The sequence below is a fragment of the Argiope bruennichi genome, chromosome 1 (genome assembly GCF_947563725.1).
Source record: "Argiope bruennichi chromosome 1, qqArgBrue1.1, whole genome shotgun sequence".
Lineage (NCBI taxonomy): Eukaryota > Metazoa > Arthropoda > Arachnida > Araneae > Araneidae > Argiope > Argiope bruennichi.
Window position 1 is genome coordinate 85,630,006 of NC_079151.1, and position 26,614 is coordinate 85,656,619.

A 26,614-nucleotide genomic window follows, 5' to 3' on the forward strand; every position below is an offset into this window, starting at 1 on the left:
GTGTTTTATTCCAGAGCAACGGTTTCAGCTAATTTAATTTTTAAGTCGATGGAAATTAAGATCGATTATATTTATTAGCTATTTGTTATTAAGCAGATATGAGAAATAGAAATATCTCATGAATTCCTAAATTCAATATGACACTAAATTAAATGGTACAAGTTTTTTCAATTCAGCGGAAAAAAAGACTTATTCAATTTTATTCTTCCACTGCTGAGTGTGTAGAATTTAAGAGCGCAGTTTCTAATTAGGTTCAACGTTTTCTTTCTTTCTTTTTCATTTCCCCCCTCCCTCAGAATAATTTCTAGACAGAAAATATTATAATAATACGATTAAAACTAAGTAGACTAGTAGCTTAATAATCTACTAACATTTTATTCACTTCGTATTTAAATTTTTAAATTAATGAGATACAAGAAATATCACTCAATAAACATTTAAAGGAAAAAATTAATCAAAAATTCCTGACATAAATATGCTGATTGAGAGTAATCCAGAAAACTTGTTACTACTGAATATTCGATTACTAAGCATTGAACGATTTTATAAGCTTTCATTTATGAAAAACATGTGATTAAAAAAAGTAAAAAATAAAAGCGCTGCCGGCATAAATTAAGCTGCATGACAAATTAGTTTCATCAGTTATCAAAGTAGTAGTGCAGTAACTGAGCAGCAAGTATTATTTTTAGATGTATTTTTATTAATAAAATTTCATTAAAAAGCTTCAGCAAAGCAAAAATGGTAAAATGTAGGTCAATTGCACGATTCAATCTTTCGCGAGTGCGCCATTCATTTAACACCGGACAGCAATGACCCCGACAGATTTTAAAATGATGATCCATCAAAAGTGATTTTGAGTTCTTAGTTGACCGTTCATATTTCAAATAAAAATCACAACATAAGTTATGGTTATCTCTTTTGCAAGTACATAGCTTTTTAATCCAGAAGTCGTGTTGGATGTGGGTCCGCCTGCGGAAAACAATTGACCTTGATTCGGATCACCCCGATCGGCGAACTTTCTAACCTTTCAATTCTTTCTCATGACAAGAACATAACTCGTCTATGGATTAGCCATTTGTCCTGGAATCACGCGACTCCCAACAACAGACTTTCCTTTCTACGATCTAATAGGCGATGATTCACTTGAGTGGCTGCGGTTGAATGAAAAACGTCTTGCTATATACTGGTTCCTTTTAAAAAATGGCGAAGTTTATGGTCTCTGACCACAACTATTTAATACTTTATCATACTCATAGACCGAAGAGCGGATGAAGTTGTGATTAACTGGTGTGATAGGAACAAGCTATTCGAACAACAACCAATGAAATTATTTCATATAAAGGAAACATTTTAAGGTATCGAAAAATATCTATGTGTAACAACAGACACCGCATCATTTTAGAAATATATTTAGAAATTATTAACTATTTTCAGCATATGTTAACAGCTAAAAAACAAAAAATAATTTTAAAAAAATATAAAGTATTTAAAAATTAATTTTTAAATGATTAAGTACACCCTAAACTCTAAATTTTTTTTATCATTATTTATCATTATAAATTTTTGTTTATTCATTTCACAATATAAAGGCTTTTAATCTTTGATGGAATCTTTATACACAATTAAATATTGTATTTAATATTTTTATAAAATTATATTTAATATTGCTTATCATCAGCTGTCTGCAATAATCAAACCTTTTACTCACCTTAAAAATAATATTGCTGCTAACCAACCATTTAAGAGCAGATACAGATTCTTTCAATCTGTCTCCCAGTGTGGCAACCAAACTATATCATTGGTACCATCACGGTGATACAACATGGAAATCAGAAATTTATTTTGGAACTTGTATTCATATTACGAATAATTTACAAAGTACAAATATTTTTTGTAACAGCCAAGCTTTACATCAAACTCAAATGAATCTAAAAACTTATTGAAAAGTACTCATAGAAGCCTAGCCCATGTAACCCAAGTTGAGTTCAGTAAAAAGCCCATCATTATATATTGGAAAACTGAAGATTTAAAAAGTAACTAAATAATGTGACTAAACAAACATCTAAACATTATGAAAGCACCCATTCTTTTCAATGCAAGACATTAAAAAGGATTAGAATGGAAAAATAATTTTGCAACTTAAAAGAAAAGTTATGAAATATGAACTTTTAACCTTTAAAAGAGATGACAGTCTTCCAAATTTCTGAAGAGAAAAACTTACTATATAATCCAAAAACATATTATGATTTTATTTAATTGTTACTTTGTCAATAAAGAAAAGTCTATCAAAATAAAACAATAAGGAATTTACAAACACTAAAAGAAAATTTTAATTCAACATTTTCACATCTTTCTCTTTTATAAATATTTGTTCTTGAAATCATTTTTTTAAAAAAATAGTTGATTCAGCAATTTAAAATCCATAGAATATGCAGTCAGCCTATTTCAATAATCCATAATTATTTTGACCAAACAAAATATAGGAGTTTTAATGGAGATAGTCTACATTTTATTAATAAAAAATTAAATATTAACATTAAATAACACACACATATATATCACACCAGAACTGTTTTTTTCCCTTCTACTTTGTCTCTAAAGAACTGACTCCACTTTTATGATAAGAAGCAATCTCACATTCATGATAATCTTTATCAGCAATAACTGTCACTTCACAAACAGAACATGTTTTCATAGAATTAGATAACTCACTCCTTTCAGCTATAAAGCTCACAGGATACTGCTGTGCGTAATAGATTTCATTATCTTAATGTTTATTTAGCTTACACAGTTATAACTATATGTTAGTAACCAGCAATTTAATTTATTAAAATAAATTTTAAAATTTTTTACAAATCTGTTTAAATTTATTATATAATAATGTTTTATAAAACTAATTGACATGCACAATTATTTAAAATTACTGTATTTTACAGACTGACATCTCTCTCTCTCTAGGAATGCTTTTAATAAAAACATTAAATTTTCAATGAAACTTTTTTTTTCAGATTTTTTTTTTTTTTTTTTTTTTTTTTTACACTGAAAGTGTTTTCTTTACTACTTAATAACATTACATGTATAACTAAGATTATTCCACAGTTAATAGTCCTATAAGAAAATTATATATAACTGATAAATTTTTCACAATAAATTTAGCAGTAATGATTAAAAAAGTTAATAATTTTAACAACATAATTTTTTCCATTTCACAGTTTTGACTGAATGGCAAATAAAACTTATTGGAATCATGTAGAAATCTTTTATAAGACACAAATGAACATTCAACAATAGACTGAAATGAAAATAACATGCAACAGAATAAAACAAAATTATTTATTTTATTTATAAAATTAGCTCTCCCATCTTTTACAAACTTTATAAAATGAATTAAAAGAGGTAAGTTATTTGGCTATAAGGAGCGGTAAAGACAAAAATAAACCAATAAGCAAGCTAAATTATAAGAAAAGTCATTTACTACCAATATTGTATAAACCTGCAATGTTTTGCATGTTAGAAGTCACATTAAGTAATTTGAGGCACAAAGACTAAGACTAATAACTTTTTATCTAAACTGGTCCTATAATTATGCCAATGAAGAACATATACCATATTGAGTTTTGAATGTTAAATTTTCAATAATCATTTTACAATATGAAGAGTTTTAGTCAGACTTATCACTAATTCTTGCTAATTCATACACAAAAGAAACAATTTCAAATAATTTGCTGGTAATATAAAATGAATGAGAGAATTTAAAAAAAAAAAAACATTTTAAAGGAAGAAAAGAATATTTTTCCTTTATACCTATATATATGATAATTTTTAAAAAAATATTTTGTTTTTCTTATTCATTCCAAAACTCATTTATTTATGATAATCACTTCTATAGTGTGCATTTATAAGAAACATGTTTTCTGCACACTCATTAAAATCAATTAACAAAATATGAAATATTTAACATGCATGCCATGGATTTGTATACCAATGGTATATGTAAACAATGCTTAGAATTTATTACTTAAGTTTAGAGTTGCCTATAAAGATTCTTTCCATATTATGCAGCAGACGAAAGAAAACTTTTACTAGAAGCAAATAAAACCTTTTACACACATTTCAGATATTTAATGAAACAGTGAATTTCAGCAATTTTTTTTTTTCAAAAACTGCCATTTTTAAAATATATTTTTTGAACATTACATATTTACAAATAAAAAAACTAATAAAAATGCAATGCGATTTTAGATTTTGTTGAAAATAACTTATTCTTGACATATGTAAACAAACTGTTTATGTTTATAAACAAAGCCTTTCTGAACGCGGAGAACCCACAGAATATACATTTTAAATAATATCTGCTCAAAATTTAATTTTTTCTAAGTATATTTTGAGTTTTAATCAAAATTTGAACAATAATTATAGTTTTTGTTAGTTTTATTAGCAAAGTTAATGTAAAAAGAATAAGATTCGATTGAGCAATAAAATATTACATAATATTACGCTAACTTTAATAAAATGTAAACCTATGTATATATTGTAACTATCATCAGCTGATTTCTAGAGAATACTTCCTCACACTAAAAATAGAATTACGATCAATACCAAAATAACTTACCACCTCGGGCGACGGTTATTCGAACAGGATTGCCGCTCTTGCAACAGTGATTTAGCCATGCTATCACATCTCTTTGAGTAAATCCTGCAACTTTTTGCCCTTGTATTTCCAAAATCACATCACCGTTCTCCAAATATCCACTGAGATACGAAATCCTCGACTGTATGAGATCATCGAAGTACGCGAATTCTCCCTTGTCAGAGCCGCCCCTGATCGGCAAATTTAAAGTTCCTTCGGGACCTATGCACACCGTGCATTCGTGCACATTGGAACTCCAGTGGGGAGCTTTGGAATCAAACGATACAGGATTCGAATCTTTGCTAGGAGTGATGGGCCTCTTCAGCGACGATTTTGAAGACATGTTTCCGTCTGAGAATTAACACAACGAACTGATCCACAGGAGTATACAGCATCCACATAACGAAGTTACAACGAAGCCTAACGAAATTTCGATGTTTCGATCTCCTGTGTGTTTTTTTCGAGACATCACAATATTTTTGAATACATTAGTACGAATAGCATCAAAGGCATAAGGAGGAAGTTTCACAATTTAAACTAATACAATCGTCTGGTAGGGAGAGATACGTTCTGAGATGAATACGTCAGCAACTACCTGCTTTGCGGATTATTCAAATTCTACCTCACGTTTACGATATCGCTACACACACAACAGGACTCAGTCGTTCGTCCGAACAGGTGGGCGCATGCGCATCGCATAGACCAGTCCCTCCGTTGTAGGTGAACGAACCTGATCGCCGAGTTTTCATCTTGATCCTCCACAGCAATAAAAAATCTTTTTCTGGTTTTTGAATCTGTTACCAATTACACACAACTGAAATGGAAGTTTCAAATAAATCTCTATTCCTCAGACTCCAATTTAAAACAATAACAGTTCTTTGAGAACAGCATAATATTTAATTTATAACAAATTATCGTCTGTTGTTTAGTTTTATAGCAGCCTATAAAATATTCAAACTTAATTATGTAATTAGAATTTCAAGGAAAATCAGGAATTAGAATGTCATAATTCTTTTAATGTGACAGAATGTTTTTTTTTTCATTTAAGAATCAGTAATATTTATTGTTTTCAGATTATAATTATTTTTATGTTCGTATTGGTTTTCATTCATCCTTTCAGAAATAAAGAGGTGAAATGGAAAGCAAAATTTTTCATTGTAAATTTGTGAGTAGTAAATAATAATTAGTACAAATTAATCAGTAATAGTTAATAAAAATTCTAAAGTTATAAATTTAGAATTTTTATTAACTATTACTGATTCATTTTTATTAACTATTATTTATGATTAATGAAGCACATGTTTAATTATATATTTTATTATAAATTGTATTTATTTTTTGGGATTTCATTAGGTAAAATTATTTTGTGAAATTGCATAAGTGTAAGGTGATTTCTAACATTGCCTTATAATTAACGGAAATTTCTTATACTTTGGCAAACTAGCAAACGATACTGAAACAAGTTCTAATAATATTAATATTTATAGTATTATATTAATAAATATTTTATATATTAAGTATTTAAAAAATCCAATTTAAAATTAAAGATATTTTTCATAGACTAATCCTAACTTTTTGAAGTTATAATGTTCAACTCATTTCGAAAAATAAATGTGGAATTAAAGCATTACCAATTTTAAATCATGATCATTAGAAATAAATTCCATTTTTTATGAATTAAAGAAAAAAAAATCCTGAATATCTGTTTCCATATAATACGTTCTTTCCGCATTTTAAAGAGATTTCAATCAAAATATATAAGCCTGCATGCAATATAGAGAATTTCAAAACACTTAAATCTATATTTTAGGAAAATTAGTCCATTAATTTAAATTGCTGATTTATTAATTAAATTTTGAATTCTTATTTTCTCTTCAGATTTTGAGAGGAGTTGGGTCATTCATTTTCAAAATATTTAAAGGATTTTCAAATTTTACTTAGCGGAGCAGACTAATTCTGGGAGAAGCACATTTGATTCTTCCATTTAATCATCTATTGCGCCATCAATTCAATATTACAGGTTAAATAAATATTTCATAATCATATCTGGTGTTTAAAACACCAGACCATCAATAAACGGATGCTAGTTTCATGAATATTTTGATAGATGTATATTCCATTAATTGCAATAGTGCCAAATATATATACTGCACCTACATCGTAGATTTTTCGTAATATTTATTTTCCGTTATATGACTTCAATAAATTTCTTAAGATAGGATATGCAATGATATATCGGAACTTCGATAATCTTATGTAATTACGCAAAATTTCTAAAATTTGTGTATTTGAAAGTAATAATGTCAGGAAAATTCAATTTGTATGATCACTTGATATTTCTTAACTGTAATTGAAATTTAGAAAGTAGTGGGATTGGGTCCATATATGAGGTGAGTATATACTTTATACATTTACTGTCTGCATTTGCCTAGATTTCAGATTCCGTAGCTATTTAGTTTTTCTGTAAATTTTTGAAATTTCTGAAAAAAAATTTCGAGTTTTTATCCACCGGAAAACATATTCGTTTCCTTCTTCTGCTTGATCCCATTTTAGTGCGAACAATTCCGTAATAAACTTGGTATATAACAATCATTTATGTTCATGATAGTTTGACCAGTATTTGTATTCATAATTTAAAGATATTCTAGAGGTATTGACAATTGCATGGAGTTGATTCATAAAAGTAATCATTTATGAAAACAATGAGAAAATAATATTTTTTTTAGATTTAATACACTTATAAATTACTGTCAAGCATTTCCTTTCCATGTAAAATAAAAAATGTACATTTGCTCAAATTTTTAAAACGACTCAATTATTCAGAAATAATCTGCAAGGTCGTATTTCTATTATATTAATAAGTTTTCCATTTCTTTACTGGATATTGAATATGATGAATGAAGGGAGTGAAATGTGAAAAGTGAATGAAGAGAGTGTAGATATTCCGGTACCATTCTTTAGAAGTAGTTACAAAGACAATATTTTATGGATATATTATATTTTTAAAAATAACATTGCTTCATTATGCAACAATCCCTCAGATTGGTGAAATGAAATTGATGGCAAAATATGTCTTTCGATCATCCCTTCCGATTATGCCTAGTTATTATTGAATAGAAGTGATATAGTATTTTAGAATATATGATACAGACAGACACTGTGACAGCAGCAGCAGAGGGCTATCAAAAGAAAAATAGTACTACCTTCAAACGAATGATAGTGTCCATCTACATAGGATAGTCAGTGGCGTAGGAGTGAGTAATGTCTAAGAACATAATATAATTTTCTTCGGCCCTAGTCATCATTAATGGCTAAACCAGTATAAATGGTTCTCAGAAAGTTTTATTTACTAGAACGTTTATCAGAAGTGCTTAGCATAAATGCTGTCTCCAAGGCCCGTCCAAAGACTGGAAACTGGAGTACCTACACCTTCTAGCCTCTACCCGACCAATTTGGTCCCTACGTCATTGAGAATTTGAAAAGTCGGAAAGAGCTTCTTAACTAGTAACATCCTTTTTCTTTTTATTCTTCAAGCCTAAATCATATACAGAAATATAAAACATTCTTAATAGACTCGAGGCATAGAGGAATCTGTTTTTCTCTAACCACGCAGGACATCGAACAGACTTGGAAAAAAAAAAGAATACAAAATGGCACTTTTAAATACATTGCCAATTAGCATACAAATGAGCCTTAATACAACAAAGATCTCATAGTACTTAAACATCAATAAGAGAGGAAAATATTTTAGTAATTTTACCTTGTTATATAATTTTTTTAAAAAAATTATGGAATATGTAACATTTACAAATTGCAGTCGGTGAAATATCTTTTGTGGTTGCGATTTTTTTTTTATATAACCCATTTGGTTATATAAAAATTTTCGATTGATGATGAAAACGTTTCTTTATCTTAGTTTTTATTAATTAGTAAGCACAAAAAATATTAAAAATGCAAATTGTAGAAAGGTTAAAGTAGTTTTTTAGTCAGATTTAGCATGTTTTTTTTTTTTTTTGAGTGAATAATGCCAGACAGAATTCTTGGAATCACTATCAGTATTTAAAATGTGTCTGAATAATTCATATTTTTGCTTCTGTTGGTGATTTAACTAAAGAGTCAAAATAAATTTACTTATTTGCATTTGAAGGAGAAATGCATGAATTGTCTGGAAAATTAAGTTTGTGTATTCTCAAAGCGTAACACTTCTGTCGGAAAATTTAAAGCTAAAGAATATGCATTGTAAAGATGACTGTTTATCAAGATCAGGTTTTGGAGCTTCTAAAACATTAACATATGAAAGATTTTCTTATAATATACTTCAGAAAATGCTTGAAATTTCTCATGGGCAATGTTGCAAAATTTTTAGATTTTTACTCACTTTTATTTAACTTTTCTTACTGGCAAGTGAAAATATGATTTTATAGTAGATTCTTCATTTACTTTTTAATATACCAGAAGTTTAAAATTTTGTTCATTTTATCATTCTCAATGGCTATATTTTATTTTAAAATTTTCAGAACTCAGCTATCAGTTAACGATTCGTATAGTTAAATTTGTAATCCATAAAACTGATGGCACCTGGTAGTAAATTTGAAAAATAACCGACTTTAAGATTCCATTATAATTTTAATAATGGTAATTTAAAATTAAAAAGTAATTAAAATAAAATAAAATAAATTATATTCCTAAGTACATTTACAAAAATGAGCTTTAAAAAACTGTTATATTCATAAGTTTCGATCCGATATTCCTTTTTTAATATTATTCGATTGTAATTTAATTAAAAATCATAATTCCAAACTATCCTAGATAGTTATTAATTTTGTTAGGCTTACAGAATGTAAATTTATGTCAAACGTCAATGGTAGGTAAGCCTAACATATCCAAGCAGCCAAAATGATTAATACTACTGGAATACTAGGGGAACCGATTAGACTGTCGTGCAAAAGAATGATTAAATTTTGCACGAAGCTAGAAGAACTGGATCTACTTAAAAATAATTTACTGTCACAAACATTTAAAAAAACAATTCTTTTATCTACATGGATTTATAGCATGCTTTTTTAAACGATAAACTAAAATGATTAATTAGTTAACAGCGCTTATCCCTCAGTCTAAATGCAGTATATCAAAAGAGATATTATGTTTAATACATAGTGCAACATTTTCACATAGCCGAACTGCAGTTTTCATTTATGTCAAAAAAAGAAAAAGAAAAACGTAGAATAAAGAAAGGAAAGAAAAGAAAAATATAAAGAAAAAGAAAGGGAAAAAAAAGAAAAGAAAATTGAGAATTTACTCTGCATTCTCCATTGCCTCTAGAAAACAACATGTATTCTCATAGAAAAGAATTTCAAAAAGCAGGAAGAAACTATTGCACTTTTTTTTCTTTAATTTTGTTTTAAAATGTTAAAAGAATTGGTGCCTTTGAATGGCATCGTTGTGGATTTAGAATGCCATTTTCAAAATAAAATAATGTGTCAAGCTTCCGAATGACTAGTTTTCTTTTAGCAATTTATCAAACAAAAATTTAAAAAGGTAATATTTTCTATTTGCTAATAACAATCCATCCGTAGCCCACTTTAGGTAACTGGTTGTGGCTTGATTGTGGTTGGTTTTAAAAATCCAATTGAAGAATATAGTTCAAAACAGATTACTTTTACTCTGTAGCAAGCAGACGATTTTCATAATATTTTGTTCACAAATGCTAAGAAAATAAAGAAGGCTTAGTGACAATTAATTAAATATTTATTTATTTATGTTATTTAAGTTAGAAATTTTATAAAATTTTATTTTATCTTCAGTGTTTACATTTCTGTTGAATTAAATATTAGAAATGTTTTCAATATTTTTATTTACTTGAGGATGAGTTACCATAACCAAAGTTCAATTAAATTTCATATCATGTTAACAAAGTTATTAAACCTTATTATTTGTTAACTTTCAGTGATTTCAAATGACGTTTTAATGCGACTGATTTTCATAAGTGGATGTTATTTATTTATTTTTTTATTATAAAAAAGGCGATTAAAGTTGAGACCATTGCCCTTAAAGGATCCAAGTACATGGCATGAATCTGAATTAAATAAATAAATTATTTGCTTCTTTTTACCGAGTGCTTTTTCAAATGCTATGTCATGTATTCAATCAAATAATTCAGTCGAGTAACTTATAAGCTTTGTAAAATCTTTAAAAGTTTATTTGCTTGATGGTGATGAAAGTTTATTTGTTTAATAAGTGATGAACTTTGTACAGTCAATAAACATAAATCTTATAATTTAACTTTTAGGAAACTGAAAAGACCTACTTTGTTCCTTTCTTGTTTTCGCTTAGTGCGAATCATCGCATAACGAACAAAACAAAATGGAAAAAAGTGATTTGCTTAGTGAGCAATGTTTCGCATTACGAATGGCAAGGAGACATCGTGTCGTCACATGTTTGTATTGGTCTGTGTTGAGCACTTGTTTAAAAGAATCTTTATATCTACATAGAAGGATTTTTTGATAGGATGGTATTGTCGAATGGAATTCCAAAGAGTTTGAGCAAGTATGAGTGGAGCCTTAATCGGAAAAGGTTTTGTCTCTGGTCAACATTTAAGATCAACGTTTAAGGTCTAGAAGTGGATAACAATGGCATAATTTAACTGTTTTAAGAACATATCCATAACTGCCAAAGAACCTATGGAGCTGCATTCTGAACAACAACAAAAATCTGCGGAAGAAGATTTAGTCAGGAGAGGAAGAAACAACAGATGCGAAAACAGAACAACTTCCCAATGAAATAAAGGAGAATTTCATTTATTTAAGCAATTGCGTTTACATTCATGGTGAAAATATACACTTACAGACGGTCAATCCTGCGACAAATTTAGTTTCAAAATTGATACAAATCTGCAGTATAGATACTAAATTTGTCTATCAAATTTTATCTATTTAGTTCCTTATGTTCTGTAATCATCGTGCTCACTTGTACTCGGACAATCGAACAAAGAGCTTTTCTTTGAAATTTGATAGAAATCTATAAATTTGGTGTAAAGACTATATACCAAATTTGATTCATTTAGTTCAAATCGATTTTAAGTTATCTTTGACAAACAGAAATAATTTCAAAAATGGGAAGGGGAAAAATCCTTCTCTTAATCCATTAAACAAACGGATTCAGGAAAATCTAAAGCGTGGAGATTTACCAAAATCTCGAGTTCGATTTTTTTTTTTTTTTTTTGAAGATTAAAATACTTTTTTATCATAACTTTCTTAAACGAGAAAGTAAAAAGAATAAAAAAACGGATGCAATCAAGACATAACTAATTCAATCCTTCATTTATGAATAAACAAAGTAATTACATTATATTCATAAATCAAGGTAACTAAATATTTTGCCTTAATTTAATATGATTATACAAAGAAAAAGAATGTTAAGACATTAAAAGCAGCTAATAATGTAAAAATTGATATGCTAATGACTAGTAGGAAAGCTATTAAAATTGATCCAATTGTTCCAACTTCCTAATTTTGATAGGGTTTGAGAAAATAAAAAAAGAACTTTATTATTTAAAATCCTTTATAGTGTTGAAATGTAGCTGAAGAGTTCTGCATCGCCGACTAAATATAGGCCGGGACAAGCATTAGATATGGTCGGATGCATTTTACATGTTTTTAACCATTCAGTGAACTCTCATTTCTTCTTTTTCTTTTTTTAAAACAAATTCAGAATTTAAGCGATTAAGTTCTTTTTTATAAAAATTTCAAACGATTTTTTTTCCTTGGAGCTTTTCTTTAAAAAATTCGGTAAAAAAAAACTAGCATATGATTTTATTATTATTATTATTATTTTAATTTTATGAGCATATATTAAATATTATATCGCATAAAATAAAAGAAAATCAAAAAATTATTTAATTTATGTAGGTAATTAAAAATTAATTGAATCATAAATAATATTTATCAAATATGAGAAATTGTGAGGTGCCAATTCAAAGTAATCATAACAATCCTGAAATAATAATCTCTCTCTCTCTTTCTCTCACACTTTTTTTTTTTGAAGAAATAAAAAATAACTGCATTGATTTTTAGTAACTGTTTTTTCATTTTTCTTATTTTTAAATTGGCTTTTTTCTTTGAATATATTTTAATTTTAATACATAATTTCCTAATCAATATAATTTTATTGTAAAATTTTTTCCGGTTTATTATTCATCTTTAGAGTAGTAAATAAAATACTATGTTATGATTAGTCGCCTTCTGTTCATCATCGATAGTAACAACTTTCATCAATAATGTTAACCAACTTTGATTTACTGCATGTTATTACAATAAATAAAAGTATTGTATTAAATTATACTTGCTCAATAAATGTAGAACATTTTGATTGGTTAATTGCGTATGCAAAATGACGGAATTAATTGACGATATTGGTTCAGCTATTGAGGCTGGCGATTGTGTCGAGATTTCATTACGGCGACATTTATTACAGCGATTACTAAAAATGAAGGGGAGATCCATTCATGACTTATCTAAAAATCATAAGCCTTCCAATGAAAAAAAAAATGAAATTAATACAGTATTTGGAACTGTGTGCTGATGTAATTTTTTTCCTTATTGAATACACAGTGGAGAAGTATTTTCCAGATCTTTCTCAAAAATGGGAAATAGTGACAGACATGAGGCCACTAATGACTTAACTGGGATTATAAGCTTCCATACGAAATAATAATAAAAAAAATGAGGAACTCAGACGAATAGTTGAAGTTATAAGAACTGGCTCTTTGATTTTTTTTAAAGTTTACTATAATTATACAGACTATAACTAAAATTAGCGAAATTGAATCAGCTGTTAAAATTGGATCCACTCTGAGGATCCAATATCCAAAGAGGATTTTTTTTTTTTCCCCGACAGCTTTCGAAATTTTAAACAGCGGAAGAGAAAGAGGTAGGCGATCATTGATGGCGTATCTAGAGACCAAGAGCTTTCATGTGAAATATAATTTTTCGAAATAGGTATAATGGTTATGGTTGGAAACTATTGTTGCGATTTTCCTCCATAGAGAACATGCATACAAGTAATTTTTGAAATTTCTCTCAAAAATAGAAGAAGTGGTGGAAGTCATGCAATCACTAATGATAAATCTGGTGATATGAGCTTTCATATATTAAGAAAAAATAATAATAATATGCAAGAAAAAAAAGTGATACAGTGATTACGGCTGAAACACTTGCTGTTTGGTTTTCCCTTATTATTTTAAATATACAGAATAATTGTATTTTATATTTTAAAATATGATCTTGATCTTTAAATGAAATTCTATGATCTCCTAAAATAAAAAAGAAATATTAAGTCATTTATCCTTGGAAAATATGTCTGTCTCGTTGCTTATGAACATGATTCGATATAAGCTATAAAAATAAAATTTGATATGTAATCATTATGTCAAATTATATATGTACTTCAACTTTGGGACGGAAATCAATCTATCCTTCCTTTTATGCACATATTATTACGAAAACTCTAAAACGAATGAACTTGATTGGTGAAATTTGCCATATGATTTTTAACCCTCTAACTACGTAATTTTTTTAAAATCACTATTTAGATGCGTTGTTTGCAAATATTTTAAATATTTTTCAAACAAAGTGAACTGATACTATATGTTACATAATAATATGATATAATAAAAATTCTGCAATCGTAAAAATAAATATTCTAAACTGCGAAAAACGTGGGATGCATTAGATTAGCTGACAACTCACGGAAATAGCGGGATAAGAAGCTGGAGGGTTAATAACAGATTAGATCAAATTTTGAATCAAATCCTCCGATTGTCTGACCATGTGCTTGTTAGCAGTATAACTCAAAAATGCAAATAAACTAGATGGATGAAATTTAGTAATTAACTTTAACGCTAAAATAACAGGTTTGTCTCAAACTAAATGAATCAATGAATCTTTCAAAGCGCAAAATGTTTGCAAAGCAGAAATTTTCAAGAAAGTCAAAAGAAAGAACAATTTCAATATATATATATATTTAATTTAAAGCCCGCCATGTGTGTCTTTCGAAGCATATATACGCTGCGCAGATGGGAAAGTGTGACGTCAAAAATCGAAAAATAATTGGTATGGAACAGCTCGGCGTTTTAAATTTGTAGCGGCCATGGAGTGGGGATCTTATAGATGAACATAATCTATATTTAACTATAATTAACGCGTTTTTTTTTTTCTTCCAACCTATTGAAAGCAAAAGTTTGACACAAAACTACACGTGTAGTCGCAAGATCACATATCAGTTTTAATATATTTATGTCAATGCATTTTTTAGTTATCGCGTTTACATGTTTCTGAAAGAACAGACCGACAGACGGTCAACCCATGTTGGATTCGGCTCAAATTTCGATAGGCCTCTACACTATAGATGCTATATTTGTGTACCATATTTTATCTATCTAGCTGTCTTTGTTTTGTAGTCATTTTCTTAGCATATATTCGGACAGTCGGGCAGACAGACTTCCTCTGAATGGATTTTGTTCAAAATTTGTTCTACAAATCTATAAATTTGGTGTAAGGACCATATACAAAATTCCATCTATCTAGCTCAAAACGTTTTTGAGTTATTTATTACAGACAGGCGGGTGGACAGACATTTTCCAAAAATATGCTTCTCGAACTCAAGGATATCTGGAAACTTGGAGATTCGTAAAAATCTGGAATTCGAGTTTTTTGACGATTCCAATACTTTCTCTATACTTCATATAGGATAAAGTAAAAAGCAGAGTAAATAGATAAAAAAAATCTTCGTATATGCAATTAGCATACTAAATATATTCAAATTCAGCCCTTCCCCTTAAAAAAATTGGAGGTAGTTTACTTTATTTTTTGTTGTTGTTCTTCTCCTAGATCTCGCAGTTATCTAAATTATCTATTGGTTTTTTTTTTTTTTTTTTGCATCTCCACATCAGATTTTGGAATATGAAATTTAATTAATGAAATAAATTTAATTTTGGTGAAACGTGAAAATTTCTTTTTACTGTTAGTGGATAGTTTGCACTTTTGGCAGATTTTAGTTTATTTTTATTTATTAAATTGAAGTAATGGAGCAGAACAGCAATTCGTTATCAGAGTTTTCTTTCTCCAAAGAATTTAAATTCATTAGGGATCGCTTTTTGAAAAAAGTAAATAATTTTTTTTTTCATAAATTGATAAAAACTGTCTTACTTCGTTGCACAGAAAAAGAAAACTGTTTTGCGATCAAGCACGAGTAGTGAGAATTAGAGTAATTATGTTTATATATTTATTCTTATAAACAGACTCATCAGTCACTGTATCATCTAATTGCCATTAATATTCAGTGCGAGAAGCAAGTCTAGAGCACAAAGAGTAAAGATGTAATAATATATAAATACAGGTGTATATTAATATTCAGGATGATTCATATTGAATGCGACAAACAAAATAGCACAGTTCGAATTCTATAATGGATTTATTTAATCGAAGCAAATTTATTCTGAAATTAAAATTATACGAGTTTTATATGGCAACAACAAAAATTCTTTCAGAACAAAATGGCAACAATTAAAGGCCCGCTAGAAAGCATTCGCCACAGTCATTAGCAAAACGACGCCATCCATGTTGGCGAAAGCATTCTGTGTTATGGAATGTTGTAGACATTGTCTTCATTTAACAACATTCAAAGACATTTTCAACCGACATTTGCTAAAGTACCACTGCATCGTCAAGAATGTAAGAAATTACACCCAGGACGAATACCCACGTAACCCTAAGTGCTTTAAAGAAATCCCGAAACTTTTTTGATGAAATCCCGAAAAAAACTCTTTGGTGTATCAAAGTCATAACAACCCTGTCAATACCTGAACGATCGTCTACCTCATCGATGGTACACGATACCCCATTGCTTTCATGGTTGTCAAGATTTAACTCCTTGCGATTTTTTCTTGTGTGATTTTGTTAAAGGCAAAGTCTTCGTGGCTCCACTTCTCTGACACACAGCAACTGAAGCAGGAGATAACTGATATGCTGGACTCATTAACAAGGGATATTATATCATTCTATCTATTTGCCATGTCACTGGACATGTGCACATATTAAAGCTATAAAAATTTCAAAAACTTTAGTTTCTCGATAGACTTGAATTATTAAAAAAATTAATTACATCGTTTCCTGATATGCTTTATTTTTCTCCCATTCAATATAAATAAATCTGCATTAAAAAAACTAGTTGCCTTAGATAGCCAGTTTGTTTGTCCTGAATAGAGCCTTTTTTTCGCTGTTAAACGATTAATAGAAAATCATTTATTTGAAATATCACCTTGTTATTTGATAAAACTTTAATATATATAAATTTGATGGAATCAATCTACTACAATATACTGCACAAGTAAATTAGCTACGCAAATATATACCATTACATATTACAATTTAAAAGCGGAGATGGAAATCCTACTTTGGATATTGATGTCTAAAGAAAGCAATTATTTTGTCTTAATTTTAACATTGGCAAAGTAGGATATTGAATGATTTGACGGAAGAACGCAATTTGTTTGAATTTCATCATAACAATAAAAACATTGTTAAAGAATGTACATCAAATTAAATTTTTAAAAAAATATTAAAATTTCAAGTAAGAATTGTATGGAAATAAAACTGGTAACATCATTTTTTTTCTTTCGAATTAAGAATCATATTTCTGAGATATTATTTTCGGCCGACATAGTTGGAAAATAAGAAAATGTAATTTTTAATCAATTTTTGGATAATGATAAAATGATAATGATCTTCCTCTTGCCACCAAATTTCATCAAGATCGGAAGAAAACTGCAGATTTGTATAAAAAGATATTCAAAATATATAATTTTGAAGAATTTCGTTGAAATTAATTAAGAAATAGAACTTTTCATTTTAATGTTGGATTTTTTTTTTTTTTTTTTTTTTTTTTTGTATTAAAGCTCATTATAAGACGCATTTAACTCCTCGTAGTTTTTTAAATTCTCAACAGAAATAGTTTCTCATATTTTAATCGATCACATTTTTATCGAATTGTTACTATTTTAGTCAAAAGATTTTAATTAAATTGTATAAAGTAAAGCAGTATTTCAACACCATTAATAAATAGCTACGAAAACTGAGCACAAAATAGCAAATTAAAATTCATTAATATGGAATGGCAACAGATTTTAACATTTCTCTCGAGCTTTCTTTACACAATATTCAAATTTATTCACCATTTAGTGTTTACATCAGTTTCTTTCCAGCAAGCAATAGTCCAGTTTTCACATGAGCTTATCCATTCCTTCTTTTTAGAAAAATTGCTGATTTCCCTGATTGGCAATTATTTTTATAGACAAGTCAACAATCATGAATACGAATGAACACAAATACTACGACGCCGTATTACCCATTCCTGAAGACGAAGAATTAGTTTATGGAGACGATTACACTTACAAAGATCGAAACAAGAATTTACGAAGCCTCTCTCCGAGCCGATCATGTTTTCCGAAATGTTACGACCCCAAGCACGAGAACAAAAGACAGTGGATGTTAGGTGCAGGCGATAACAAACAGGTGAACGCAAAGAGTCGTACTTCCATCTGTGACTTCTCGGTCAAGTACATGCCCTCACCCCCAAAGAAACGATGGACGGTCAGCTATGACAATCGGAATTACATCAAAAGTCAGCTGAGTGAAGATGTTCTGGATCATCTGTTGGAGAAAAAGAAACGAGACAATGCAGCAGTAAATAGAATTTGGAAACAGAAAGAATAATAGAAGTTTTATTGTGTTAGGCAATCCAGGTACAATTTTATAAGAGACTATTATCAAAAAATGGAGAAATGTATATTCGAAAAAAATGTTAAAGATATGTAAAAAAAATTCGAAAAAAATATATGTTTATTGATTCAAATTAAAAAAATAATTTTGGAAGCTTTAATTTAAAAAAAAACTGTTGCAAGAATTAAGAATGTTAAGTAACTGACATTAAATTGAAATCGCTACGCTTCGAAAGAAATAGTCTTGTACTGGATATCAATCAGTTCTTATAAATTAAACTGATTAAAAGTTCTATTTTTTATTGAAATCTATTTTAGTATGTCTCTGCATATGCCAAAGTATGCCAAGTATCTATGCTAAAAGCCAACTGAGATAAATAATATAGTGAAGCAGTCATAGCTAGAGATTAAATGTTTATATTATAAACCAATTTTCAATTTCCCTAGAGAATTTAGATATTTATTTTTTAAAATTTTAAATCTTTATTAGTGGACATGGTTCTACCTTAAAATTTGCTGTTTAAACCCTAATTGGCAGCGAATGAACCGCTTATTTTTAATTAAAAAAAGAATCCCCTCCCCCTGCTTCTTTGTACGTCCAATTGTAATAAAACTAGCAGTAACTGTGACATCTCAAAAGAGAAACACTGAGAATTTTTAAATTTAAAAATATTCTAAAGCTTAGCTAACTGTGAAAGAAGGAATTTAGCAACTTCGTTAGCTCATTGAAAGTAAAGATTTTGTAGAAATTAGCAAAGAAACTGCAACAACAACAACAAAAAAAAAAGGAGTTAAAAGAATATCAGCCACTTGAAGCTTCTCAACAATATTATTTCCTTAAAAAAATAAAGAAAAAAACACAGCTTTAATTTTATTTCGCAACAGTGATATACCGAAATGTCAAAGGGAAAGTAAAATCTGGCAAAAAGGAACGAAAAATTTCCAAGAATTCTGTTACAATGAAAGGTCTATTTTAAAATAAAAAGTTGAAAGATAAGTAACTTTTAAAATCTCGAAAACAGACAAATTTTATGGAAAATTCGCTCGTTATTCTCTAGCGAAAAAAAAGAGAGAGAGAAAAAATCTTTTTCAAATTCGTTTTAAAAACAGAGCTAAAACGTAATTACTGTTAAAAAATAATCTTATTTAAAAGAAATTAAATTTACATTTTAATTTATTTTTAATCAATCACCAGTTTCTCATTATTTTTAATTTTCTGATCTCTTAAAAATCGCGTAATTGGTGTATAACTCACAAGTTTGTTTTTCGGCATTGATAATAATCTGAAGGAATACATTAAAATAGATCAAAAACTAATTTTTAAAAATTGAGACTATTACTATTCGTTTGCCAGCGACCTGGCCTAGGGGTAGCGTGTCTTTTCTGTTATCAGATTGCGCAGGTTCGAGCATGGTTGTTCATTCTCTGTGTTCTATCGGTGAGGTGAGTGAAAGAGCCCCCCCCTGTAAAAAGAGGTTCTGCAATTGAATGTGCGTGTTATCTTCATATGAGCTAGAAGACTTCTGCCCTCGGGTGCTCAAGGGCTTTACCCTCGAAGCCGCAGCACCCTCGGTTTAAATCACTGACAGTTTGTCAGTGGGCTTCTAAAGTAACAATAACAACTATTCGTTTAAGGCATGATATAAAAAAACCTGCAGGTTTTTCAAAATCGACAAGTGATGAAATGATGTGTGGTAAGTTATACGTAAACATCTCATAATTATACCTAATTTTTATTGTATGGAAGGCGTGTGCAATAATTTGAAAATTACACTTATTTTGAATTTTGTGGAAATTGTTTCAGCCAGTTTTAGCAAGAAACAAGCAACTGAAGTGGCCTCCCAAAACCTTTCTCGCTTACTTTCTAATAAAGATAGTATACCGGAAAACATGATCAAATTAACCTTCGGTGTTAATTTAACATTTTTACTGAATCCATCATGTTATCCTCGGCAAGCTTTTTGGCGATTAATTCCTGGGATGTGTTTAATAGTATCCGAAAATTGAATTTGTGTTTTAGATGCTTTTTTTTCCAGATTAGCTGAAACAAATATTTGACACAAAGCTACACTTGTAGCAGCAAAATCTCATAGCGAATTCGATATATTTCATTGCGATTTTGAGTTATCCTTTTATATATTTCTGAAAGTACATATAGACAGACGACTCACTCCTTTTTGGATTTGACTCAAAATTGAAGGCTATCTACACTATAGATGTTAACAGATTTTTTGTACTGCATCTTATCTATCTAGCTATCTTCGTTTTGTAGCTATCATGTTAACTTATATTCGAACAATCGGAGAGATAAACTTCCTCTGATCGTATTTGGTTCAAAATTTGATGGAAATCTACAAATTTGGCGTAAGGATCGCATGCAAAATTTCATCCATATAGTTTAAAATGTTTTTGAGTTATCGTTGTCACACACAGATCGACGGACAGACATTTTGCAAAAATAAGTTTTTCGAACTTAGATTTGTCTGAAAATTGCATATTTATGAAAATCCCGATTTCGAATTTCTTGGCTACAACAATACTTCCTCTCTACTTCGCATACAAGAAACTCAACAGGAATGATCCGGATTCACAACGAATTGTTGCATCTTTCACCAAGATATTGCAATTCTGACCCCCCCCCTAAAACACACACACACACACACACACACACACACACACACACACACACACACACACACACACACACAGCACAGTCCAGTTCTATGCCGAATTATAATTTTGAAATTTTTCCGGCTATGAAAAGGGCACTGTATCTGAAGCATGTTAATAAGTGCAAATCTAGGCCGGTAACTACTCAAAATTTCAACGAATGCCTATATTTTATGCAGAACTCGACTCTTATTTTCGGCTTTAAAATTTTGATATTAATTTACAGTGGTGATAATTTCGCAAGCGAAAACAAACGACAAACAAATAACATAAACAGATGCTTGTTTTCTTCACGTAATTTAAATGTGCGTTCATAGGGTTGCAATGCCAATTTGGTTTTGGTACTACATTTAGCGAATTTTGGCACTTTCATCGTTAATTAATAAGTAGCAAATTGTTTTATTTTCATTTAATTCTTCTCCTCTCATTTGCTTTCCTCAAAATGAGCCAATCCTAGCTTTTTTTATCTTTTGAATTATACTACTCAACTCATAAAAATTAACTGAAAAGATAGAACGAATTGTTTAAAATTCAGCGTGGAAGTATATTCATAGATCATATATAGCAAAACCAAGGTTCCCAAAGTCCTTGAAAACTTGTCGAATTTTATTTTACTCTACTCGGAGCCCCAGAAAAGTGCTTGTTTCTCCACTGGGTCCTTGAAAAGTCTTTGAAAAGCAGGTAAAATGTACATCCATTATTTTTTCCGATAGGGAGAAGAAAAACCAGTACTAGTATTGCGAAATGAGCATCCAATAGCAGTTTGTGTGGCTCACAGTAATTACGTTTGCATTAACGCACTAGTACGCTTAGTTACGTTTGTCTTCAAACCCACTTTGAACTATAAGTATTGGCTTATTAATGGCAAGATGAACATAACAAGTATTTTAAGTGCTCCTCACTTACGCTAAAGAAATGGAATAATAAGCAAGAAAGTAATAGTGCATTTAAACGTTAATGTGAAAATATTTGATTTATAAGTTCATAATTTGCATTTTTATATCTAAAATTTGTAATTTTATGATGCTTAAAAAGTCCTTGAATTTTTTTTCCGGTACTTTTCGGTTTGAACGGCGACCAAAAGGAGTCAAGAAAAAAGTTCACTAAATCATAAAAATATACTCAAGTGCATATATATATATATATATATATATATATATATATATGATAAATAAGTGGATAAATATAAATCAAATCACGTGCGAATCACATGATGCCAATTAAAATCGCCAAATTTTTATAATTTGGCTGAATTTTTTCCTGCCGCTTTTTAGTTCTTTTTTTTTTTTCCCCCTTTATTAAGAGTAGGAGCCTGGAAACTAACAAATATCTGTTAACCACTATTTAGTAAAGACCATGATTATACCAAATTTCATGCTTGTAGCTCAACACGTCTTAGTTATGTTAACAAAAATGGTTTTTCACAGTTTGGGGAAGGGAGAGATCTAAAACACACAGATTAATTAAACGGTACAGGTCGATATTTTGGCGACTACAGAAGTACTTTCTCTTCATATACGATAAAGCAGAATCGAGATTTTGGTTTCAACTTTACAGAGCAGGAACAGAAAGAAGATTCATTAATAAGATCGAACAGAAAATAACTTGAAAGTAAAATCATTATTCAATCATTACTCAGTCCACAAACAAGGTCAAGGAATTAATTTTTCTTGTAGCAATGCAAAAAGAAAAAAACATAAGACTCCTAAATAGCTTAACACATCGCGGTCTAAAAGTTCAAGGGCTTCACGCCAAGATTAACGGATTCTCTTCGAATAAACAGATTCAGAACAAAACGTCGAATGCGATTAGGAGGTGGAAGAGAGAGGGAGTAAGCTGTTTGATCAAAGGTGTTGTATTCGAACACCTACGCCAGGTATTATTTTCTTCATAAATATTCTAGTAGAATCCTTTCTTTCATTCAGCATGAATTACTCGGGAGCTCCGTTGGGTAAGTAGGTCGTTAGATATTCTTTACGCTGCGTTTATTTTACATCTTGTCAGTGAAAGGAATTCCAACATAAATGCGCAAGAAAATATTTCTGACTTTCTTTGATGACTCCATTTAGCACAATGTTAGCCATTTTTTTTTCTTTTCGTAATTCACATTTTCATTTTTTTTTTTTTCTTTTCCTTTTTGAAAGCGATCCTAGCAAATGACTACAAGGGAGTAACTCTGTGAAAATAACAGCGAATTTAATGACTCAAAATAAGAACGTGCATCATTTTAAACATTCAACTTACACGCCCGACACGACGATGGATTTATAAATATTTGGGACATCTAAATTCATTATATATATATATATATATATATATATATATATATATATATATATATATATATATATATATATATATATATATATATATATATATATAATTGGGAGAAGTAGGGAGGGATGGATCTATCCTTATTTATTTTTGCTTTCTCCTAGACGAAGTGGTCAAAGGGAAAAGTTTAATAATCAAAAAATTTGCCTTAAAATCTTATTAGATTTTCCAAGTTTTAGATTTCTTGAGTTAAAAAAAACCCTTAACCTTCTTCTTGTATATAAAGTAATTATGGAGTAAGTTTTATAATAATAATAATAAAAAAACTCGACTTGAATATTTTGATGGATTTTTGTGATTCAGACTTCTCTGAAGAGAGTTCTGTCTATTTGTGAAAATAATAACTCAAAAAGCTAGATGTATGAACTTTGTTATATAGTCTTAATGCTAATAGAGTAAACCTGTATTAAGTTTTGGATGCAATTCATCAAAAAAAAAAAATCCTATCTTTTTTCATGCGATTATAAACATAATAATTAATAATAATAATAATAATTAAAAAAACCCAGAAAACTTAACATATTTGTTTTGACACAACCATTTTAAAAGGCTCTGAGTTGATTGACTACCTATCAGACAATTATTGTGACTATGAACATGATAATTTAAAAATAAAAGAATCTATATATTTGAAATTCGGTAAGTGACCCTGGTATCTGTATCAAAGTTTTAAACTAAGCAGTTAAAGGAAAGAGATACAAAATGCCTACTGTATACTCTAATACCTCGCGGAAGTATTTGAAAAAAACCAGGGGAGAAAAGCTAGATGAATGAAATTTTGTATATGATGGTTATACAAAAATTATAGAATTCTTTCAAATTTTGCATGAAATCTATCAATGAAAAATCTGCCTAGCTGTCCATCCATGTGAACGTGAACGCAATAATTTAGATTAAGATCTGTCACTAAACTTTTCAGTAAACAGATCAGATAAGACTTCTAACGGATAAGGATGACATATTTTATGCACAATTGTTACCACTGAATCACTACACACACTTGTTTGGATAATATTGCAATACGAATGCATGTTTGAGAAGTCATTTTGAATTTGGAAATGAATTCGTATACAAAAGAATATTGTTGTAGAGAATCTCATTTAACTGGCATTATAAGTTACTTTACAAGTATTGTAAACTAATTAAAAACTTAAATCTGTACAATGGAATCAGTTATAATATATTTACGTATCACTTGTCGACTTTGGTGACTAGGGATATTGATTATATTTAATTCCAGTTAAATCTCTTAGATATATTTTTATGTCTATGTTCCCGTTAAATTGTCAGGCATTAAAACAGTGTTATTTTAATCATGTCATCATTGCGCACATGAATTTTTCAACTGGAGACCAGACCTTGATCCATGGCATTATTAAAAATATAATTGTACAGATCATCTATCTTTTAAATTTCGCATATTTAATTTAATTTTGTTATTCGCCCAGTGAACTACACATAATTAAACAGAATTTTTCTTTTACTTCTAACAATGGAAGAAAATCAAGCGATAAAACATTTCATGAAACAAAGAAAAGGTTTTGAAGTCCATGACAATAATGTAATCTATAGCTGAAAATTAAGCAAAAATTTTTGAAAAATTGCCAAAATTCGACAAAAACTCGCACGATTGTTAAATTGATGAAATGATGTAAATTTAGTTTTTGTACGTTAATATTTTTGGAAATTATCGCAAGGGGTAAAATTTTAGTTTTATTTTTGTTGTTGTTGCTAATCTCCATGGCTTGATTTAGTCAGACCAAATCCAAAAAATCAAAAAGAAAGTCAAAGCGAGGAAGGGAGAAGAATAAATTTCTCCCCAAAGAAGTCCTAAACAGTCTAGTATATTTTGAACAGAGGCCTGATGTTGGCGGCATTTCAGGCACCGGGGGTAAGATTTTTCACCCTGAGAAAAGAAAAGATATTTAAGGTCGACATTGGCGAGGCGCGACAGGCAAATGTTGGTTTTCCCATCACAAGGTTTTATTTTTAATTAATTAAAATTAAAATCACCCAAAGTGCACATTCCCGATCTTCAAGGAATAGATGTGCAGAATTGGTACCAAAAGTTAGACGGTTTGGTCTGTACAGTGCCAACTCAAACACACTCATGCGCGTTTCCACATCTATCTTTATTATTAGAAAAGATTACCATTCTTTTCATTATTAAAATTAGCAATCTTGAGTAACGAATTCTTTTAGAAAACTTTAGATTATATGTGCTTAAAGGTTGGAAAAGAGTTCGGAATAAGAAGGTTGTTGATATAGAACTTGCTAAATTCTGATCGCGCTCAAATAATGGCAACTTTACTTTCGTTAAGTCTCTGTTCATAGTAGATTACCGATGGAAGGGGATCTGAAATGGGACAACATGATTCCCTCAGTAGATATTTTACTTAGCGGGGGAAAAAATCGATTCCCCCCTTTTTTTTAATGTAAAGAAAGTATGAGGGATTTACTATGCATAAATCTTATTTTAACTAATATTGCAAAAGCTAATGCAAGAATGGAACATATTGAATTCGGTTTTCGAGGAAAGAGTCCCGCTAGTTTTGCTATCCAACAATTACAAGATATTTGTTTCTAAAAAGGACCCATAAATATAAGAGGAAAAAATTATTATAGTTTAAGATTTATGACATTTTAAATTGAATATAGAATATTTGAGAAAAGGCTGACAAAAAAGAGAGAGAGGTAATGCATATCTTAAATAAAATAACATAATGAATAGCCGTTGATTGATTTAAAATTTTAAAAATGTATAGAAATATTAAAAATTTATTTCTAATATTTCACATTAATTGATGCGAGAAATATATTTCTTAACATTACTAATTTCATGTCTATGTATGCATTGAAGAATTTCAGTTCTGAATTAAAGTAGTAATTCAGCAAAATTTCAAATTCATCTGTAAAAAATAATTACTATGAATAATTACTAATTACTATGAATGTGATATGAGAGAACACTTTAATTGCAAATATTTACATAAAAAATTTAGAAAGCATATTTACATGGAGAAAATGTAATTGCATTAATTACACCATGTGGAGTTGACCATACCAGTTGCAACTCATCCTTTCTTTTCTATAACTTTCGTTCAATACAATCTAACAAGATTTTTCTCAGTTGAATCTTTTAAAAATAAAATTGGTTTGTTACCAAAATAATTAAACTATAAATTAATGTTAATAGAAAAAATATT

The 26,614-nt window shown here is 29.2% G+C and overlaps 1 protein-coding gene across 1 annotated transcript in view; it reads right to left on the reverse strand.

Moving 5' to 3' along the window:
* LOC129960521 (membrane-associated guanylate kinase, WW and PDZ domain-containing protein 2-like) overlaps positions 1-5,268 on the reverse strand; it is a 113,641-nt gene extending 108,373 nt beyond the window's left edge. Inside the window, exon 1 of the mRNA XM_056074042.1 lies at positions 4,613-5,268. Coding sequence (XP_055930017.1) covers positions 4,613-4,973 — 361 coding nt within the window. The 5' untranslated portion in view covers positions 4,974-5,268. The remainder of the gene's footprint in view (positions 1-4,612) is intronic.
* Positions 5,269-26,614: the final 21,346 nt, after the last annotated feature.